The sequence below is a fragment of the Aristolochia californica genome, unplaced genomic scaffold (genome assembly GCF_029961685.1).
Source record: "Aristolochia californica isolate CCGP_79_NKW_82.1479 unplaced genomic scaffold, dmAriCali1.0.hap1 SCAF_8, whole genome shotgun sequence".
NCBI classification, from domain to species: Eukaryota; Viridiplantae; Streptophyta; class Magnoliopsida; order Piperales; family Aristolochiaceae; genus Aristolochia; species Aristolochia californica.
In genome coordinates this window covers 39,510,394-39,527,879 of record NW_027182279.1, presented here as the reverse complement: position 1 = coordinate 39,527,879, position 17,486 = coordinate 39,510,394, and the positions used below count along the sequence as shown (strand labels likewise).

General features: G+C 33.1%; 2 protein-coding genes and 1 long non-coding RNA gene across 3 annotated transcripts; 2 read left to right on the top strand and 1 right to left on the bottom strand.

Moving 5' to 3' along the window:
• The first annotated feature begins 24 nt into the window (after window positions 1–24).
• On the top strand, window positions 25–2,664 carry LOC137938518 (uncharacterized). Its single transcript, XM_068783469.1, has 3 exons — window positions 25–440; window positions 525–608; window positions 696–2,664. Exons 1-3 carry the CDS (start codon window positions 25–27, stop codon window positions 2,662–2,664), a joined length of 2,469 nt encoding a protein of 822 aa, XP_068639570.1.
• Window positions 2,665–3,012: 348 nt separating this feature from the next.
• Window positions 3,013–3,441, top strand: LOC137939541 (uncharacterized). The gene is made up of 3 exons (XR_011109953.1): window positions 3,013–3,083; window positions 3,222–3,246; window positions 3,396–3,441. It is a non-coding gene; the product is annotated as an uncharacterized lncRNA (long non-coding RNA).
• Window positions 3,442–6,814: 3,373 nt separating this feature from the next.
• On the bottom strand, window positions 6,815–17,273 carry LOC137938517 (receptor-like protein EIX2). Its single transcript, XM_068783468.1, has 5 exons — window positions 14,841–17,273; window positions 14,686–14,776; window positions 7,217–7,272; window positions 7,041–7,097; window positions 6,815–6,943 (listed from the first exon to the last, which is right to left on the bottom strand). Exons 1-5 carry the CDS (start codon window positions 17,271–17,273, stop codon window positions 6,815–6,817), a joined length of 2,766 nt encoding a protein of 921 aa, XP_068639569.1.
• Between the last annotated feature and the right edge of the window lie 213 nt (window positions 17,274–17,486).

Here is a 17,486-nt window from a genome sequence, read left to right as displayed (position 1 = left end):
TAATGTATGGTTTTTATAGATAATATGGCGTCAGTTGTTGGGTTCTTCTGTCGATACAATGGAAAATTGAAGGAGAGGTCTGGATATTTTGATAGTTATGATGGAGGTGAATCACAAATGAAAAGGATTGCAGTTTCGACTAAGTTTAGTGAATTCTTAGTAATGATGTACAGATTCACGGGGTGGGATGGTGATACTCATCAAATGTTTATTAAGGCCAAAATTCCATTTTCTGACGGGGTTTTTGTTATCTCAAAGGTGGAAAATGATAATGATTTGATTGAATTATTTGAGATGGCTTCAAGTAATCGATCTATGGTTGAGATTTTCTTAGAAAAGGTCCTAAGACAAAGGGCCCATGGAAGGGAAGGTACGAGGAATCGAAACTTTATTGGTGAAACATCTTGTCCCCAAGAACAAGAATTACCACGTACACAGGAGTAAGTATTTATGTTCGTATATTTATGATATGAATAGTTAAGTTTACGTGACTTGTTTTTAAGTACAAACTATTATCTATATAGGTTTAATACACAAGGGCGTGAAGTGGGGTTTTTGAACCCCTCGTCTATTGCATCACTGTCTGAGTGTGGAACGTCTTCTCCCTTGTAAGTTTTTTACCCTTTCATTGTTAAATGTGTGATATTTATGTTATCCCTACTCGGATTTTTATGTTTATTGTTGTGTTTATTCAGGGTGGTTAATGATGATGATAGTGATAGTTTTAGTGATTATGATATTGGTTCAGAAGATAGTGAAGGGGATGGGGATGAGATATTCGAAGCCGGGGTTCATAGAAATAGAGTTGAAACAACAGATTCAATTGGGTACCCGGATATATATGAAGATGCCTGGGAGGTTAATACTAGATGTATCAAAGATGATTCTAGAATAATAAATGTTTTAGACTCAACATCAAATAATATCAGCGTGGGTCAAATATTTGAGGATAAGTCCCAAATGGTAGATTTTTTGAAAAAATACTCGATTGAAAGACATGTTAAGTATAAGACATTAAGGTCTAGCAGTTGTGATTATAAAATTGAATGTGGTGAAGATGGATGTCCTTGGAGTGTTTTTGCATCATGTGATCAAAGGATTCGTCAATTTAAGATAAGAAAGTATGGTGGAGATCACACTTGTGTTAATAGTATTATTCGTGAAGATAATCCAGTGTGTACATCATCTTTCATTTGTCAAGTCATTATGCCAACAGTGAGGACGAATTTTACTTTGAGTCCTAATGATATACAGCAGATCATGAAAGATAAGTATCATATCTCTGTCCGGTATGCGAAAGCATGGAGAGCAAAATGCAAGGCTATAAAAGCAATTTATGGTGATTGGGATGAATCATATAATCTTTTGCCACGGTTTTTAGATGCAATAAAAGAGGCGAATCCAGCTAATGAATTTATACTGTGTTCTGAAGAATTTGGCCATGAAAGGATGTTTAAGTGTGTTTTTTGGGCATTTGGGCCTTCCATTGCTGGATTCCAATATTGTAGACCCCTTATTAGTGTTGATGGAACACATTTATATGGGAAGTATCCTCATTGTTTGTTAATTGCTACTACTCTTGATGGGAACAATGGTCTTTTTCCTCTAGCTTTTGCTATTGTTGAATCAGAAAATCAAAAAAGTTGGGAATGGTTTTTAGCTTGTCTAGATCGTTTTGTTATTAAAGGAAAAAAACCATTTACTCTGATCTCAGATCGTCAAAAGGGTTTATTAATGGCGGTCCAGAAAATTTTTTTACCTTCAGAATGTTTTCATCGTTTTTGTGTGCATCATTTAGTTGCCAATTTCAAGAAGACGTTCAAAAATGATACATTGAATGCTCTCATATGGTCTGCAGCAAGGAAGACAAATATTATTGAATTTGATCGTACGATGGAGTTGATTGAGCAACAAAGTGAGAGAGCAAAAGAATTATTGACAGAAGGACCATTGAGACCTGAGTTTTGGTCATTGGCACACGATGGCAATGTTCGCTTTGGTGTGTTGACCACCAATATGTCTGAGAGCTTTAATAATGTTCTAAGAGGTGCTAGAAGGCTTCCAATTCAAGCATTGGTGGCAGCAACTTTTCATAGATTGAATAAATATTTTGTGGAAAGACATGAATTTGCAAGAAAGATGACATCATTTTGTACTCCCTCTGTTGATGTTTCTCTGAAAAATAAGAGGGATAAAGCAAGAGCATGTCGTGTACAACAGTATACGAATAATATGTACGAAATTTCTATGGATGATGGAAGGTTGTATCAGGTTGATTTGGTGAATATGACATGTACGTGCAACCATTTTCAAATGGAACAAATTCCTTGTACCCATGCCATTGCAGTGTGTGCAAAAATCAATTATGATTTCAATCAATTGTGTAGTCGTTGGTATACAACAGAGGCATATAGAGGAACATATGCAATTGGATTCTATCCTCATAAAGATAAACTTTATTGGCCTAATACGGGTGTTCGAGTTGTTCCACCAATTGCAAGGAAGCAACCAGGTCGTCCACGTTCAGTTCGTATACGTACAGAAATGGATAAAGGAGAACGTGGTACCTATTTTTGTGGTACATGTAAACAATCGGGGCATAACTCTAGAAAATGTCGAAACCCGCCAGTTAACGCTCGCCCCGATAAACACTCCAGGAAGTAGCAATCCAAGGTGAACATTTACATTACTCATGAAATTTAAGTATTACTATTGATAACTGTCGTTTATATTGTGGTATTCTATATGTATTAATCAGTCATTTTAAAATTTTATATTTTGTAGCCATTCTTAGTGGGTGGAAGTTGTGGTTAGTGCCCATTTGGTAACCCTCATTTGAAGATGAGGGCACGTCAGTGGTTGAGTTTCTTGATGATTTACCATTCGTGTAAAGACTGGTAATAATTCTATCGTTTCCATTGTATTTTTTGTTTCATTTCAATATATAGAGTACTTAGTTGAATGCATTAAGGTTTATTTTTCCTCGTTTCATGTAGGTTCAAGATTTGATCTTCCCATCTAGAAATAATCAATCAAAAACTTGGATGGGTCCTCCGGATTTGTTTGTAGAACTTGTCCAGCAGGTAAGAACTTGTCAACTTTTGAGATAATTCACTTTTAAACAGCTACATCCAATGTCTTTTCAAATCAGGTCAAGCTGCTTCTTGAAATGCTTATAAAGAAATGTGGTCTTAATGCTTGTAAGGTTTGTCTTGTTTCAGGAAATGTGGTCTTAATGCTTGAAAGGTTTGTCTTTTAAACAGCTACATCTAATGTCTTTTCAACCCTTTTGGTTTCTATTGTAATTATAGGTCCAAATTATTTAATTCTCCATGTTGGAACTAACTTGTCCTTTTATCCTTGTTTGTGTCTTTTGGCTTTTATTATTTACATAGGCATCCATTTGATTTCACGAAATGGGGTCGCATATGTCAATTTCTCATGGAATATGGTGTCTTCGACAAGAAGAAGATAGTAGAACTAGTAGAAGCTTTAGAGGAGGAGGATCTTCTAGTGGTAACTACAATACGTACTGACCTTTTGGGCCACTGGGTGTAGGATTGCACATGTTATGGTTGTGAATATTATTCCCTTGATCTGTAAAGTACTTTTGAATAATGCTAGCTTTTGTACCTTTTGTTTTAATTTTGGTGAATATGCCATGAATGATCTGAGAGAAGGTTACTAGAATAGGTTTGTAGATATAAGAGACTAGGATTACTATTTGGAAGCTTGATCAGATGACTTAGAACTCTTTTAATATTATTTAACAAGCTCAGTTTGTTGTTGAGTTGTGTAAAATCATTTCATCCTTGCTCTTGTTGAATGCTGATCCATTTTTCTATGGCTGCCCACATAGGAACGTGGGCAGCCATAAATGCTGGTGGAGGGTTTCATCTCTTCTCTACAGAAAGGGGAGGATTCTGTGTATGCAGATGTCTCACTTTGTTCGCCAAATTGTTTTTGCTGTATATGAATTGTGCAGGGTGTTGATGCCCATCAAGGAGATGGGCATGAAAGGAATTTCTCAAATGACAATTAAGTCTCAACATGCCGATGAGTTTCATTGCGATAACACTGTAAAAGGTGAGTACTCTCTCTCCCTCTTTAACTTTTTTTTGTAATGAAAGTCGCACTAGTTTCATGGTCCCTCACTTTCATGCCTCAATGTGCTTTTCTTTGTTCAGAATAGAGAAGGAAGTTGTTTTGACAAAGACCGATATGTTTATCTAAATGAAGAAATTTCAGGCAAGGCCCTCTTATTGATGAAACTACTTAGCAGAAGGATGACTCTGATGATGAGGAAAAGGAGCATTATGATGATGAATGAACAGTTTGAGTCTATTTAGTTCGTCCTCTATGAAGTTTGTTAGAAAAATTGGGTGTATTATAACTTGGTTCAAGAAATGTAATTTGAGTCTTTTGAAACTATGTCAAATATGTTGGGATGCCATGACTCCCATTAACAATCTCTTGTACCTTGACCACAATTTAACATTTTTTGTTTCAATGTTTCTATCATATTTTTAAATATTCATATTTTTTTAGTTTATAAATATTTTAAATCGATAATATATGGGTAAAACTTAAGAGTAAGATTTTTTAAATTTATAAATATTTTAAATCCATAATAAATGGGTAAGAGGTAGATTTTTTCTATTTATAAATATTTAAATTTATAAATATTATTATTTTTTAAATAAGGTAATAAAAGTATACAAATAAATTGTATTTTTTAACTCTAAAATAATTTTTTTGTATATTTTTTTAGTTTATAAATATTTTAAATCGATAATATATGGGTAAAACTTAAGAGTAAGATTTTTTAAATTTATAAATATTTTAAATCCATAATAAATGGGTAAGAGGTAGATTTTTTCTATTTATAAATATTATTATTTTTTAAATAAGGTAATAAAAGTATACAAATAAATTGTATTTTTTAACTCTAAAATAATTTTTTTGTATATTTTTTTAGTTTATAAATATTTTAAATCGATAATATATGGGTAAAACTTAAGAGTAAGATTTTTTAAATTTATAAATATTTTAAATCCATAATAAATGGGTAAGAGGTAGATTTTTTCTATTTATAAATATTTAAATTTATAAATATTATTATTTTTTAAATAAGGTAATAAAAGTATACAAATAAATTGTATTTTTTAACTCTAAAATAATTTTTTTGTATATTTTTTTAGTTTATAAATATTTTAAATCGATAATATATGGGTAAAACTTAAGAGTAAGATTTTTTAAATTTATAAATATTTTAAATCCATAATAAATGGGTAAGAGGTAGATTTTTTCTATTTATAAATATTATTATTTTTTAAATAAGGTAATAAAAGTATACAAATAAATTGTATTTTTAAACTCTAAAATAATTTTTTTGTATATTTTTTTAGTTTATAAATATTTTAAATCAATAATATATGGGTAAAACTTAAGAGTAAGATTTTTTAAATTTATAAATATTTTAAATCCATAATAAATGGGTAAGAGGTAGATTTTTTCTATTTATAAATATTTAAATTTATAAATATTATTATTTTTTAAATAAGGTAATAAAAGTATACAAATAAATTGTATTTTTAAACTCTAAAATAATTGTTTTGTATATTTTTTTAGTTTATAAATATTTTAAATCAATAATATATGGGTAAAACTTAAGAGTAAGATTTTTTAAATTTATAAATATTTTAAATCCATAATAAATGGGTAAGAGGTAGATTTTTTCTATTTATAAATATTATTATTTTTTAAATAAGGTAATAAAAGTATACAAATAAATTGTATTTTTTAACTCTAAAATAATTTTTTTGTATATTTTGTTTAATTTATAAATATTTTAAATCGATAATATATGGGTAAAACTTCAGAGTAAGATTTTTTAAATTTATAAATATTTTAAATTCATAATAAATGGGTAAGAGCTAGATTTTTTCTATTTATAAATATTTAAATTTGTAAACATTATTATTTTTTAAATAAAGTGATAAAAAGTATACAAATAAATTGTATTTTTAAACTCTAAAATAACTTTTTGTATATTTTTTTAATTTATAAATATTTTATATCAATAATATGTGGTAAGACTTAAGAGTAAGATTTTTTTTCTTTATAAATATTTTAAATCTAATATTTTACTTTTTTTATTTTATTTTTTAAAATATAAAGTAATAAAAAGTATAACGATAACTTTTTTAATTAATAAATATTTTTATTGATATTAAATGGTGTTAAATAAGTAAGAGTTATTTTTTTAATTGTTTATTTAAAAAATAATTTTTTATTTCAGATATTAGGTAATAAAAAGTGTATTTGATTTTTTAATTTTTTAAAAATTTATTCAAAATTTTATCATGACGTGGCGGATGACATGTCAATAATAACGACGTGGCAGCCTATGTGTTCATCTACGTTGCCGCTGTGATGACGGGGCGACACGTAAGCAGTCAAAGCTTACGTGTCGACTTTGACTGTCCACATATACAGTGGACCGGTCAAAGTTCGGTAGTTTTGTAAATATTTTCTGGTCTTCGTTATTATTATAAATAAGTTAATTTAAATAGGTATTTTGGTAAAATTCCCAACTTTAAATTATTGCCCATTTAGGAAATGAGTCGATTAATTTTGTTGATTATGTGCATGTGCGCAGCACAGGATTGTCTAAGTCTTTCCTCCAGCATGTAAAGCTTGAAGAACTAGAAACATTTAAACGGGCAGGCTTAACAACCAAGAGTTCAGAGTTTCTAAAAATGACTGCCAGAGTCTTTGAGATATGCAATCACTTGAGTTTATATTGCTAATGTCATCGTCTCTGGTTGTCTTCTTTCTCAACATTCCTGGGGCTGAATGTAGATTGCTCATAGCAGAGAAGCTTTGGAAACTCTAGAAATGCGGTGGTGATTTGTTGAATGAGAGCAAGATCCTCTGAGAACTTTACAGAGACAATTATAATCAGATAAGACCATTTACAAGACACAAAAAATGACAAAGATCACTATCCATCTAGATGAAGTCGATAGTCTTCTCACCAGTTCAGTCACACCAAGCTCCAGAACACCACCCATAAGAGGAAAGCATGCAACCGTCTGCAAATTGTTGAAATAGTAGTTACAGAAGATATATTCACAACATGAAATGGGAAATTACGAATGCCACTAAGACTCTTTGTGTACAAATACTAGGTTGAAACTACCAATGAACTCACCAATTGGACAATCCTAGTCACAAAATGAGACACCATGAAACGTAGTACTGCAAATACTGAATCCATAATTCTATTCAGTTCAAAATTGCATCAGTTGTCTATTGCATGATTTGACTCAAACTCATCGATAAGTGCTCGTGAACTCTTTAAAATTTGCATTTAAAAACTTCCTAATTTAGAAGAGAAAATACCTGAATAGATACACTCTGAGGGTGAAATTGAGAACCAATGGATCATTCAAGACAAAGAAAGACCAACATAAGATTAGATTCCTCTGCCATTTTTCAAGAAGAAAATGTTTTAACTCAAGCCATTTACTAAAATTAAAAATGTAACTGTGCTGACGGATCTCCACCTTTGCTAGAAGGGAGCATGAGAAGACTTTGCTTTCTGCTAAGTGGGCATTGCATAGCCAGATGTGTCGACTGTTTGCTAATGCTCTTCCTGGCAATCTTTTTGGAGGAATAAAAAATACAAGTATAAAAGGTTACTCAATGGAATGAAAAAGAGTTTCATAAGAGTAAGGCCCGAAAGCAACAGTACTATCCCTCAAATACTAAAGCATCTGAACTACTATAGTCGTATAAATCAGATGCTACATTAAAACCAAATAGATATGCATTTATAGTAGTTGATGAATTTCATCTCTTCTACACTGTTGCTGCTTCATTCTCCTCTCATCCCTGTATAGTTTGTATAGAGGAGGTTCTGTTTCAGAACGTGTTGCACACTTTCCTGTCTCCTCCTTTCTCCTTCACCCAAAGCGATGACAGGAAAAGTTAAGGCGGAATAGTCTGAAAAGAACTGAAAGGTAGACCCAAGCGACTGCGGGGGACGGTGAAAAGTGACTGCACACTCCTAAAGCGCAGCGAAGGTTTCCCGGGTCTCGTCTCAGTGAGCTGCGAGGGATCTGATTCAAATCGATGAGATTTGCGTTTTTTTATTTATTTCATGACGATGATGACAAGAAAGCCTCGTGTATCTCGATTTTGCTTTATGGCCAAATGTCTCTCTCCAATATTGTGATCAATCAGAACTTTAGCTCTCTTTCCTTCTCTCTCTACTTCAAATTGACAACGATCACAAATATTCAATAATTTTCAATAAACATGACCATTTACCCTCTTCTTAGTTTGACCATTACATGTTATCCATACATATGTTGTGGTCCAACCTTACAACGATCTTTAAGACAAGTACTCATTCCTACCCTTAGACCCTCACCATCACTTTTCCTATCAGTTCCATTATTTTCTTTAGACAATGACACACCATATGCAATCCTCATAAATACTAATGAGGTTAGTGCAAATTGACATGGGGAAGACAACCTTGATTATTTTCTTATAGACTATGGACCACTAGCTTTGAGAATATCAACTTGTTTCACACACAAATAAATAGTTCATGTATAAAGATTGAATAATTGATGAACATATTAGTCTCAATATCTTCATTCTCATGGTTTTGATGATAATAAATAAATTATAAACTAATAATATACATTAAAAACAAAAAATACAAATAAAAATCCTCAACAACACCATTATTCAAATAGAGAGTCTACTCTACCAAAGCGCATACAATAAAATATAAAAAGAAATAAGACTTTTTGAACATAGGGATTGTTCAAAAAAGGATATTTTTCGAACAAAGTGAAAAATAAAATGTTAAAGGAGGTTCTGGGAATTTCACTGAGGGCAGTTTGGGAATTTCACTCTTGTAAAGTGGTTACCCTAGTTTTCTCTTTATAATGGAGGGCGTCGCTATTAGGGTGTTATGATCATCATCCGAGGAGCATCTCGAGTTGCAGCCAATGTGATTAGAGAGAAACACCTATAAGTGTGCGTGATTTCTCTTTGTAAACTATTTCATCTTCATAGTGGATTACTGCAACGGCGGAAGATAGGACATAGTATCACCTTAAGGCAAACCTGTATAAATCTTGTTGTTTTATTCTTGTCTTTGTTTTTCCTTCTTCCGCGTTTATTATTGTTACTCTCATTAGTTTGGAATTAAGGCATCTAGTTTCTAACATTCTTAACATAATCCTGTAGTTAATTGTAATGTTTTCCTAAAAGAAAACTATTTAGAGGTGTTATTACCTGAATAAAGGAAAACCAGTTTTAGGACTGATAATATGAAGGCCCAATTATCTTGGGAGAAAATCACTAGACAAAGATTATCACGTCTTTTAAAAAAGAGGAAAAATTATCATGTATCAATGAATTAAAGAATAATGGGAATGACTTGAGAAATGCAAGCACATGGTATTTTATTCATAATCTAATAGTCAATTTAAGCCATTAACATTACTTTTATAGTGCTCCTACACTAAAAAAGAAATAAAGAATGTTGGCTCACATTCATTTGGACCTTAATATAAAAGAACGGACTAAGCTTACCTACCAGTCAATCAATCAAACTTTATCTCTCTTTCCTTCTCTCTCTACGGAACTACTGGACTTGCTACCATTCAAACTCTCTCCTCTCTCTTTCTCTCTCAACCATTAGCAATACGTTTCAAATATGACTTCCTATACTAAGTAAGATTTTTTTCTCTTTCAATCTCTCTCTCAATCAAACTCCAAATCGAAATCGAATTTGTTGAATTTATTTAAAAGAGAAATACTTCATTGACTTATTATAATAAGAGTACATGAACCTCTATTTATAATAGAGGAAGGTAGTAGAGTCCAATTACAATTAAACTACAGTTGTTCCAATTACACCCAAACTCTAACACTTAAAGATAAGTCCTAGCATAATTAAATAACCCAATATAAATAGAAGACTAACATGACTAAAACACCATTAAATTGAAACTTATCTGTGAGACCAACTTCCATAATAATTCTAGCTCTGTAAGACTTCTAATTGTGTAGGACTCATCATGCCATCTCGCGTGATCATGGTGGGTCCCACCAACTCATGTGATCGTGGTGGATCCATATCTTATGGGCTTGGGTCCATCTTCCAATACACTTGGATATGTGGACCTTCCTTGCTCGTGTAGGTCTGGGCCCATTTTCCCAAAGAATTTAATAGGCGTAAAACTGGGGTAGGCACGAAAGTTTGATATGTATCGATTACCCAAAAATCCAATTCATATTATTGATAAATGGGAGATTTATAGCCTATGATATCTCAATGGACTTTATAGGACAATCCTCTCATACTTTTTAAAAATTAAAATTCCTAAAAACACATTATTTCCAACATATTTGTATAAAAATCGATGTACACCAATTTTGAATACGATAACTATAGAAATCTTTGTTTGAATTAGAGTAGACCTTGAGAATTTTATCTCACAAAGCTTTTTTTTATTAAAATTAAAAAAAAAAGTGCATTAGAAGTTCATAACATACACTTTTATACATCACTAGAAAATAAAAATTTAGAGACACCCAACTCGTAAAAATAACTAAAAGAAGTAATAATAATATCAAAGACTCAAAAGAAAGCAGAGTACTAATGGGAATGAGCTGGTCTTATCATGGTTTCCACCTAAAGTGTCATTATAATCATTTAGACTTTAAAACTATGTTGCCATTCACAAAAGAGACTTTCTCATCCAAATTAGAATTCCACCATCGTAGATTATTTTTCATAGCGGAATTATATTTCTATGAAAAAATAAATTTAAAAAATATTTTGAATATCATATAATTTCTCTAGTATAAAGAAAGTTTTGGTAGAAACGTTTTTCTTTACCAAAATCATAAAATTTTTGTGGTGGAAAATAAATTCCACCATTATAGTTTCAATTATTTTTATTAAAAAAATTCGATGGAAATTGTTTCCACCAACATTTTTTTGGTGGACAATATTTTTTGTCAAAAAAATATTTATGAAAAAGACTTTCTTTTCCTAAAAAGCTTAATTCAATAGAAAAGTAATTCTACTAAAAGAAAGAATTTCTTACCATGTACTTATCATAACTCTACTATCGGAAAATCAATTTTTGATGGTAGAGTTTTCTTTTCTTTTTTAGTTACTCTACCAATGAAATATTATTTATGCTAGATAAGGTGACTTCAATTGAAGAAAGCAAAAACTCTTTTTCTTGAAGTATTATATTTAATTATATAATTAATTATTTTAGGTTTTAGTTACAAACCTTTGCAAAAAACCTGACTTGGTCAAGGTACATGGCATGGTTGAACCAAATTCAATTGACCTATTAAATTCTGACTTTATAATAAAACATTCAAAAACATCTCATGGGCCAATTGGTTAGTCTAATCCAAATTTATAATAGAGTATTCAACATCTTCCTTTTAACTGATTATTGATTTTCGTGACTAGCATGTACTATGTGGCCATGGACTTGTCTTATAATCACCTATATTTTAACTATACAGGTTCGATATTTCTTCCATGGAATATCACCATACGCTCTCTTGGGTGTTGTATCTTTACTTTGCTTGGTATTCCTTCTTGTCTCAGGCTCCATTGGAAATAAACTCACTTTTGGTTTGCTCAATTCTCTACTATAAGAATAAGAACAATATTTATATTTGTCATTATTTCGATACCAAAGAAGACATACATTATTAACTTTTCGTCTTTTGAAAAATTCACTAATATTGTAATAAAGAAAAAAATAAAAAGAATATCACTGTATTTCGAAAAGCCCTCTAAATTATTATGGGAGAGATATTATTGGATGACATTTGCATTTGAAAAAGGATGAGTCACAATGAAAAGAAAAAAAGCCATATCCCTTGAAAATTTTGTAAGTTTTGACTATATTATGTCTATTTCCAACAAAACCAATCTTGCAGACCATCTACAAATAAAAAATACATAATTCTCCAAGACCTTTTGAATAGTAAAATTCCAAACACACTTATGAAGCTAACTGCAAATCGAAGAGCAATGCCACTATAGATCCATCTCATTTAAGAATAATCTGATAATAGTTACTGAGAGAAGTCAAAAACTCAATCTATGTAAGAGAGTAGTTTTATTGTTTTCTTGATCCTTGAGGCTGAACACTATGTTCAAGTGTTTTTCATTGGGAATTGTAGTAGTTTGCAGTCCATTTGTCATCTATTTTCTTTCATAAGAAAGAATTGGACATATTATGTGTTTTTAGGGTGGTATCGAACAGAACCAGTTCGCGAATAACTCAATCTTCGTTTGAAGCCAACTCAGTTCGATTCAAATAAATCCCATCTAGAATCATATTTGAGATCGGTTTCGATTTGTTTAAGTAAACGAGTCAAACTTGAATGAGCGGCGATTCGATTTGCAAGCTCACAAAAAAAAAATGGAGAGCTTCTTAGTTTCACTGTAACCATAACTTCTATCTATTGAAAACAATATGTTTCCACTGTCATATATAAGAGATGTATCCAACCCTGGTATTCATAGACATAGGGCCACTGAGATCTTAACTTCATCAACCAAGTAGGGGTCAAATTTTTTTTTATTCAAAAATCGGATTAAAAAATCAGAACTATCTAGGTGTCAATTGTTAGTTTTCAGGAACTTGTGTTTGTAATATTTAATATCATTTTTAATACATAGTTACATAATATTTTAATCGTATTTTTAGTGAATGCAATTTTTCACAAAAGATTAAACAAATCGAAAATAAATTCCACATGATGGTTTCAATTATTTTTATTTAAAAATTTGACATAAATTGTTTCCCCCAAATTTTATTTTGGAGGACAATATTTTTTGTCAAAACAATATTTTTCAAAAAGACTTTCTTTTCCTAAAAAGATTATTTCAATTGAAAAGTAATTCTACCGAAAGAAAGTATTTCTTGCCATGTACTTGTCATAACTCTACTACCAAAAAATCAATTTTCGATGATAGAGTTTTCTTTTATTTTTTAGTTTCTCTACTAATGAAATATTATTTATGCTGGATATGGTGACTTCTATCGAAGAAAGCAAAAGTTCTTTTTCTTGTAGTGTTATATTTAATTATGTAATTAATTATTTTAGGTTTTAGTTACAAAGCTTTGCTAAAAACTTGACGTGGTCAAGGTACATGGCATGGTCGAACCAGATTCAATTGACCTATCCAATCCCGATATTATAATAAAATATTTAACAACATCTCATGGGTCAATCGGTTAGGCTAATCCCGATTTTATAATAAAATATTTAATAACATCTCATGAGGCAATTGGCTAGTCTGATCCAGATTTATAATAGAGCATTCAAGATCTTTCTTTTAACTAATTATTGATTTTCGTGACTGGCATGGACTATGTGGCCACAATCTCGTCTTATAATCACCTATATTTTAACTATACAAGTTCAATCTTTCTTCCATGGAATATCACCATACACTCTCTTGGGTGTTGTATCTTTACTTTATTTGGTATACCTTCTTCCCTTAGGCTCCATTGGAAATAAACTCACTTTTGGGTTGCTCAATTCTTTGCTATTAGAAGAAGAACGATATTTATAGTTGTCATTGTCAGAGTGGTTTCGTCTACTCTTGTAGGCAGTAACTTTCCTCACCTAACAGATCGATCTGTTGGGTTGTATTGGCTAGCCGCTGTTATGGTATCAGAGCTGGGCACGCCACGTCCCACGTTCAAATCCCGTGAGAGGCGGTAGAGAATGGGCGGGGTGGGTGCCAGAGTGGTTCTGTACACTCTTGTAGGCGGTAGGTTTCCGCACCTAACAGATCTGTCTGCTGGGTTGTATTGGCTAGCCGCTGTCATGGTATCAGAGCTGGGCACGCCACGTCCTGCATTCGAATCCTGTGAGAGGCGGTCAAGAATGGGCGGGGTGGGTGTCTGTAGGTGGTAGTTTTCCTCACCTAACAGATCGATCTTTTGGGTGTATTGAATAGCCGTTGTCATGGTATCAGAGCTGGGCACGTCACATCCATCGTTCGAATCCCGTGAAGAGGCGGTAGAGAATGGGCGGGGTGGGTGTCAGGGTGGTTCCGTCCACTCTTGTAGGCGGTAGCTTTCTGCACCTAACAGATCGGTCTTTTGGGTCTATTGGCTAGCCGCTGTCATGCTATCAGAGTTGGGCACGCCACATCCCGCATTTGAATCCTATGAGAGGCGGTAAAGAATGGGCGGGTGGGTGTCAGAGTGGTTTTGTCCACTCTTATAGGCGGTAGCTTTTCGCACCTAACACATTGGTCTTTGGTTGCATTGGCTAGCCACTATCATTTATTATTTCAATAGCAAAGACGACATACATTATTACATTTTGTCACTGTATACCAAAAACAAAAAAATGTCACTGTATTTTGAAAAACCCGACTAAATTATAATGAGAAAGATATTATTGAATAACATTTGCATTTGAAAAAGGATGAGTTACAATGAAAAGAAAAAAATATCATATCTTATGAACAATTTTTGAGCTTTGACAATATTATATTTATTTCCAACAAAATTAATCTTACAAACTATTTAAAAATAAAAAATACATAATTCTCCAAAACTTTTTGAATAGTAAATTTCCAAACACACTTACAAAGCAAACTGCAAAGAGCAATGCCAACATAGGTCCATCTCATTTCAGACCCATCTGACAATATTCCAACAAAACCAATCTTGCAAACCATCTACAAATCGAAAATATATAATTCTCCAAGACCTTTTGAATAGTAAAATTCCAAACACACTTACCAAGCCAAATGTAAATCCAGGAGCAATGCCAGCATAGATCCATCTCATTTCAGATTTGTCTTCAAATTCTTCATCACCAAGAAGTTGGGCCGGAATTTGATCTCTCCCATCACTTTTACAATCTTTTCTCAATGGATATCCACAAAGACCTTCATTACCCACATAAATCGATTCTTCATTGAGAGTATCAAGTTGATTACCAGATGGAATTATTCCAAACAAATTGTTGTATGAAAGGTTGAGATGATTCAAAAATGTCAAACTAGCAATAGCTAGAGGAATCGACCCAGAAAGATGGTTTCTTGACAAATCCAGATTTATTAATCGATGCAACTTCCCAATGCTCTCTGGGATCTTCCCGAAAAATTGATTCCCCGACAAGTTCAAAGCAATCAAACCAATAAGGTTTCCCACTTCTTCTAGGATTGTTCCTGACAAATTGTTGCTTGAGAGATCTAAAGTAATAACCAAAAAAAGAGTGGTAGTGAATTCATACACAATCCCATTGTACGCCACATCAGCATTTTCTTGGTAATAGTTGCCCCCATGGTTAAGTGTATTGTTTGTAATAAGATTGATTCTCATGGCTGTTAAATTTGTTATACCTCTAGGAATAGCTCCTGTCAGACGATTATGTGACACATCAAGGATTTGCAAATAACCCAAATTCCATAGTTCCGGGATAGTTCCAATAAACATGTTGGACCTCAGTTGGAGTATTCGAAGGCTAGACAACCTTACTCCAATCCAACTTGGAAGGCTTCCACTAAATTCGTTCCCACTAAGGTCAAGAATTTGCAAATCAGTACAATTTTTCAAAAATGAAGGAAACTCTCCCGATAATTTATTCTTCTCAAGGTGCAAACATTGTATATTCACAAACTGAATGGAAGACCATGAAATATTGCCAGATAAATAGTTTGCCTTCAAATCAAGCACCTTGAGAGATCCACAGTTAGCCAAGGTTGGGGGCACACCTCCAGTGAGATTGTTATGGGAAAGATTAAGAATTTCTAATCCCTTCATCTTACCAAACTGAGAAGGAATGACCCCACAAAATTGATTGTATGAGATATCAAAAAATGTGAAGGAGTTTGTGAGAAAAGGTATAAGACCTGTGAACTTGTTGTGGCTCAGATCAATATACACATCTGTATAATTGGCAAGTGTAATGTTTGCAAGTGAACCTGAAATATTATTCATACTGAGGTTCAAATATTGAAGCTCAGAAGTGATGTTCCAAAGCCATGATGGTATGCTATGCACGGATGTGTGGGAGAGATCTAGGTATTTGAGTTGTCTTTGAGTTTGAAGCCAAAGAGGAAATTGTGGACCAAGACGACAAGATCCAAGATCGAGGTATCCAAGTTGAAACAGAGGAACCCAATCTATAGGAAGACGAAACTCTAGGGAATTTAGTGACAGTTCTAGGGAGATTAGTTTGCTCAGATTTTGAAAATGCTTTTCAAGTACAAAACCTTGGAGCATACTATTTCTAATTGTAAGATGGCGAAGAGACGAGAGTTCTCCTAAGCATGTAGGAACATGTCCCGAAAATCTACTGTCCGTGATGGATAGGTTGGTTAAATTTGTTAAGGAGCATAACCAATTAAGCTTGGACAGAATCGAATCTTCAAAACCGGTTAAGGACAGAAATTCCAGGTTGTGTAGGTTTCCCATTTGGCTTAGAAAGCCCTTCATGGTTCGATTCCCTCTCTCGACTCCCAATTTAAGACTAGTAAGAGTGGTCATATTACCAATAGACTTTGGGATTTCTCCGTATAGTTGAACCCCTGCTAGATCCATCACCTTAATATTCTTCCAACTACCACCGAATAGATTTGAGCAATTTACTCTGAGGTCTTCGTTAAAAGACAAATAGAACTCCTCCAAGTGTGGCAAAGCTGTAAACTCTGAAGAAATTTCGCCATACAAGTCATTACCACGGAGGTCAATTGACACAAGTGCGGTAATATTTGCAAGATGGAAAGGAAATTTTCCGCTGAATCCTGCAGATGACAAGTCCAAATACCTCAACTCCATGAAGGAACAAAAAAAATCCGGAATTTTAACTCCATAGAAAGAGTTCCAACTCAAGTCAAGGTGTCGGAGATGTTTTAGTTGCAGCAACGCTGCATCGATCTGGCCACTGCATCCACCGGGAAAAAGACTAAGTTGGATCACGTACCCTGTTTCACTGTCGCATGTAACACCATCCCATTTGCAGCAATCTGGGGAGTCATCCCAGGAGGTAAGAAGATTGGATGGATCGATGAGCTTGCTTCTGAATTTGGTAAGAGCCTCTCTCTCCACATCGAAGCAACCCACTTGCGAAGAACTGATCCCCTTGCATAAGATACCCAGCAAGAGAAACCCAACAATTGAAGCCGCCCTCATCTCTTCGACACTAACTCCCTTCCCCTGCTGCTTCATTCTCCCCTTTCATCTGTTTATAGTTTGTACAGAGGAGGTTCTGTTTCAGAAAACGAGGTTCAGCCGTGTTGCAGACTCTGCTGTCTCCTCCTTCCTCCTTTACCCAAAGGGATGACGACTTGAACTTCTTTAATTCTGGACGCATTGAATACATCAAATAGGTGTCCAAATGGTAAGCAAGAGAAACACAAGAGATTTGCTTTTACTTATTTT

Excerpts from the sequence above, each read along its gene's own strand:
- LOC137938518 (XM_068783469.1), top strand. The coding sequence starts at position 25 with ATGGCGTCAGTTGTTGGGTTCTTCTGTCGATACAATGGAAAATTGAAG. Across the intron at positions 441-524 it reads GAATTACCACGTACACAGGA|GTTTAATACACAAGGGCGTG; the intron begins GTAAGTATTTAT and ends TTATCTATATAG. Across the intron at positions 609-695 it reads TGTGGAACGTCTTCTCCCTT|GGTGGTTAATGATGATGATA; the intron begins GTAAGTTTTTTA and ends GTGTTTATTCAG.
- LOC137938517 (XM_068783468.1), bottom strand. The coding sequence starts at position 17,273 with ATGAAGCAGCAGGGGAAGGGAGTTAGTGTCGAAGAGATGAGGGCGGCT. Across the intron at positions 14,777-14,840 it reads CTGGATTTACATTTGGCTTG|ATGGTTTGCAAGATTGGTTT; the intron begins GTAAGTGTGTTT and ends TTCGATTTGTAG. Across the intron at positions 7,098-7,216 it reads TGACTAGGATTGTCCAATTG|ACGGTTGCATGCTTTCCTCT; the intron begins GTGAGTTCATTG and ends AACAATTTGCAG.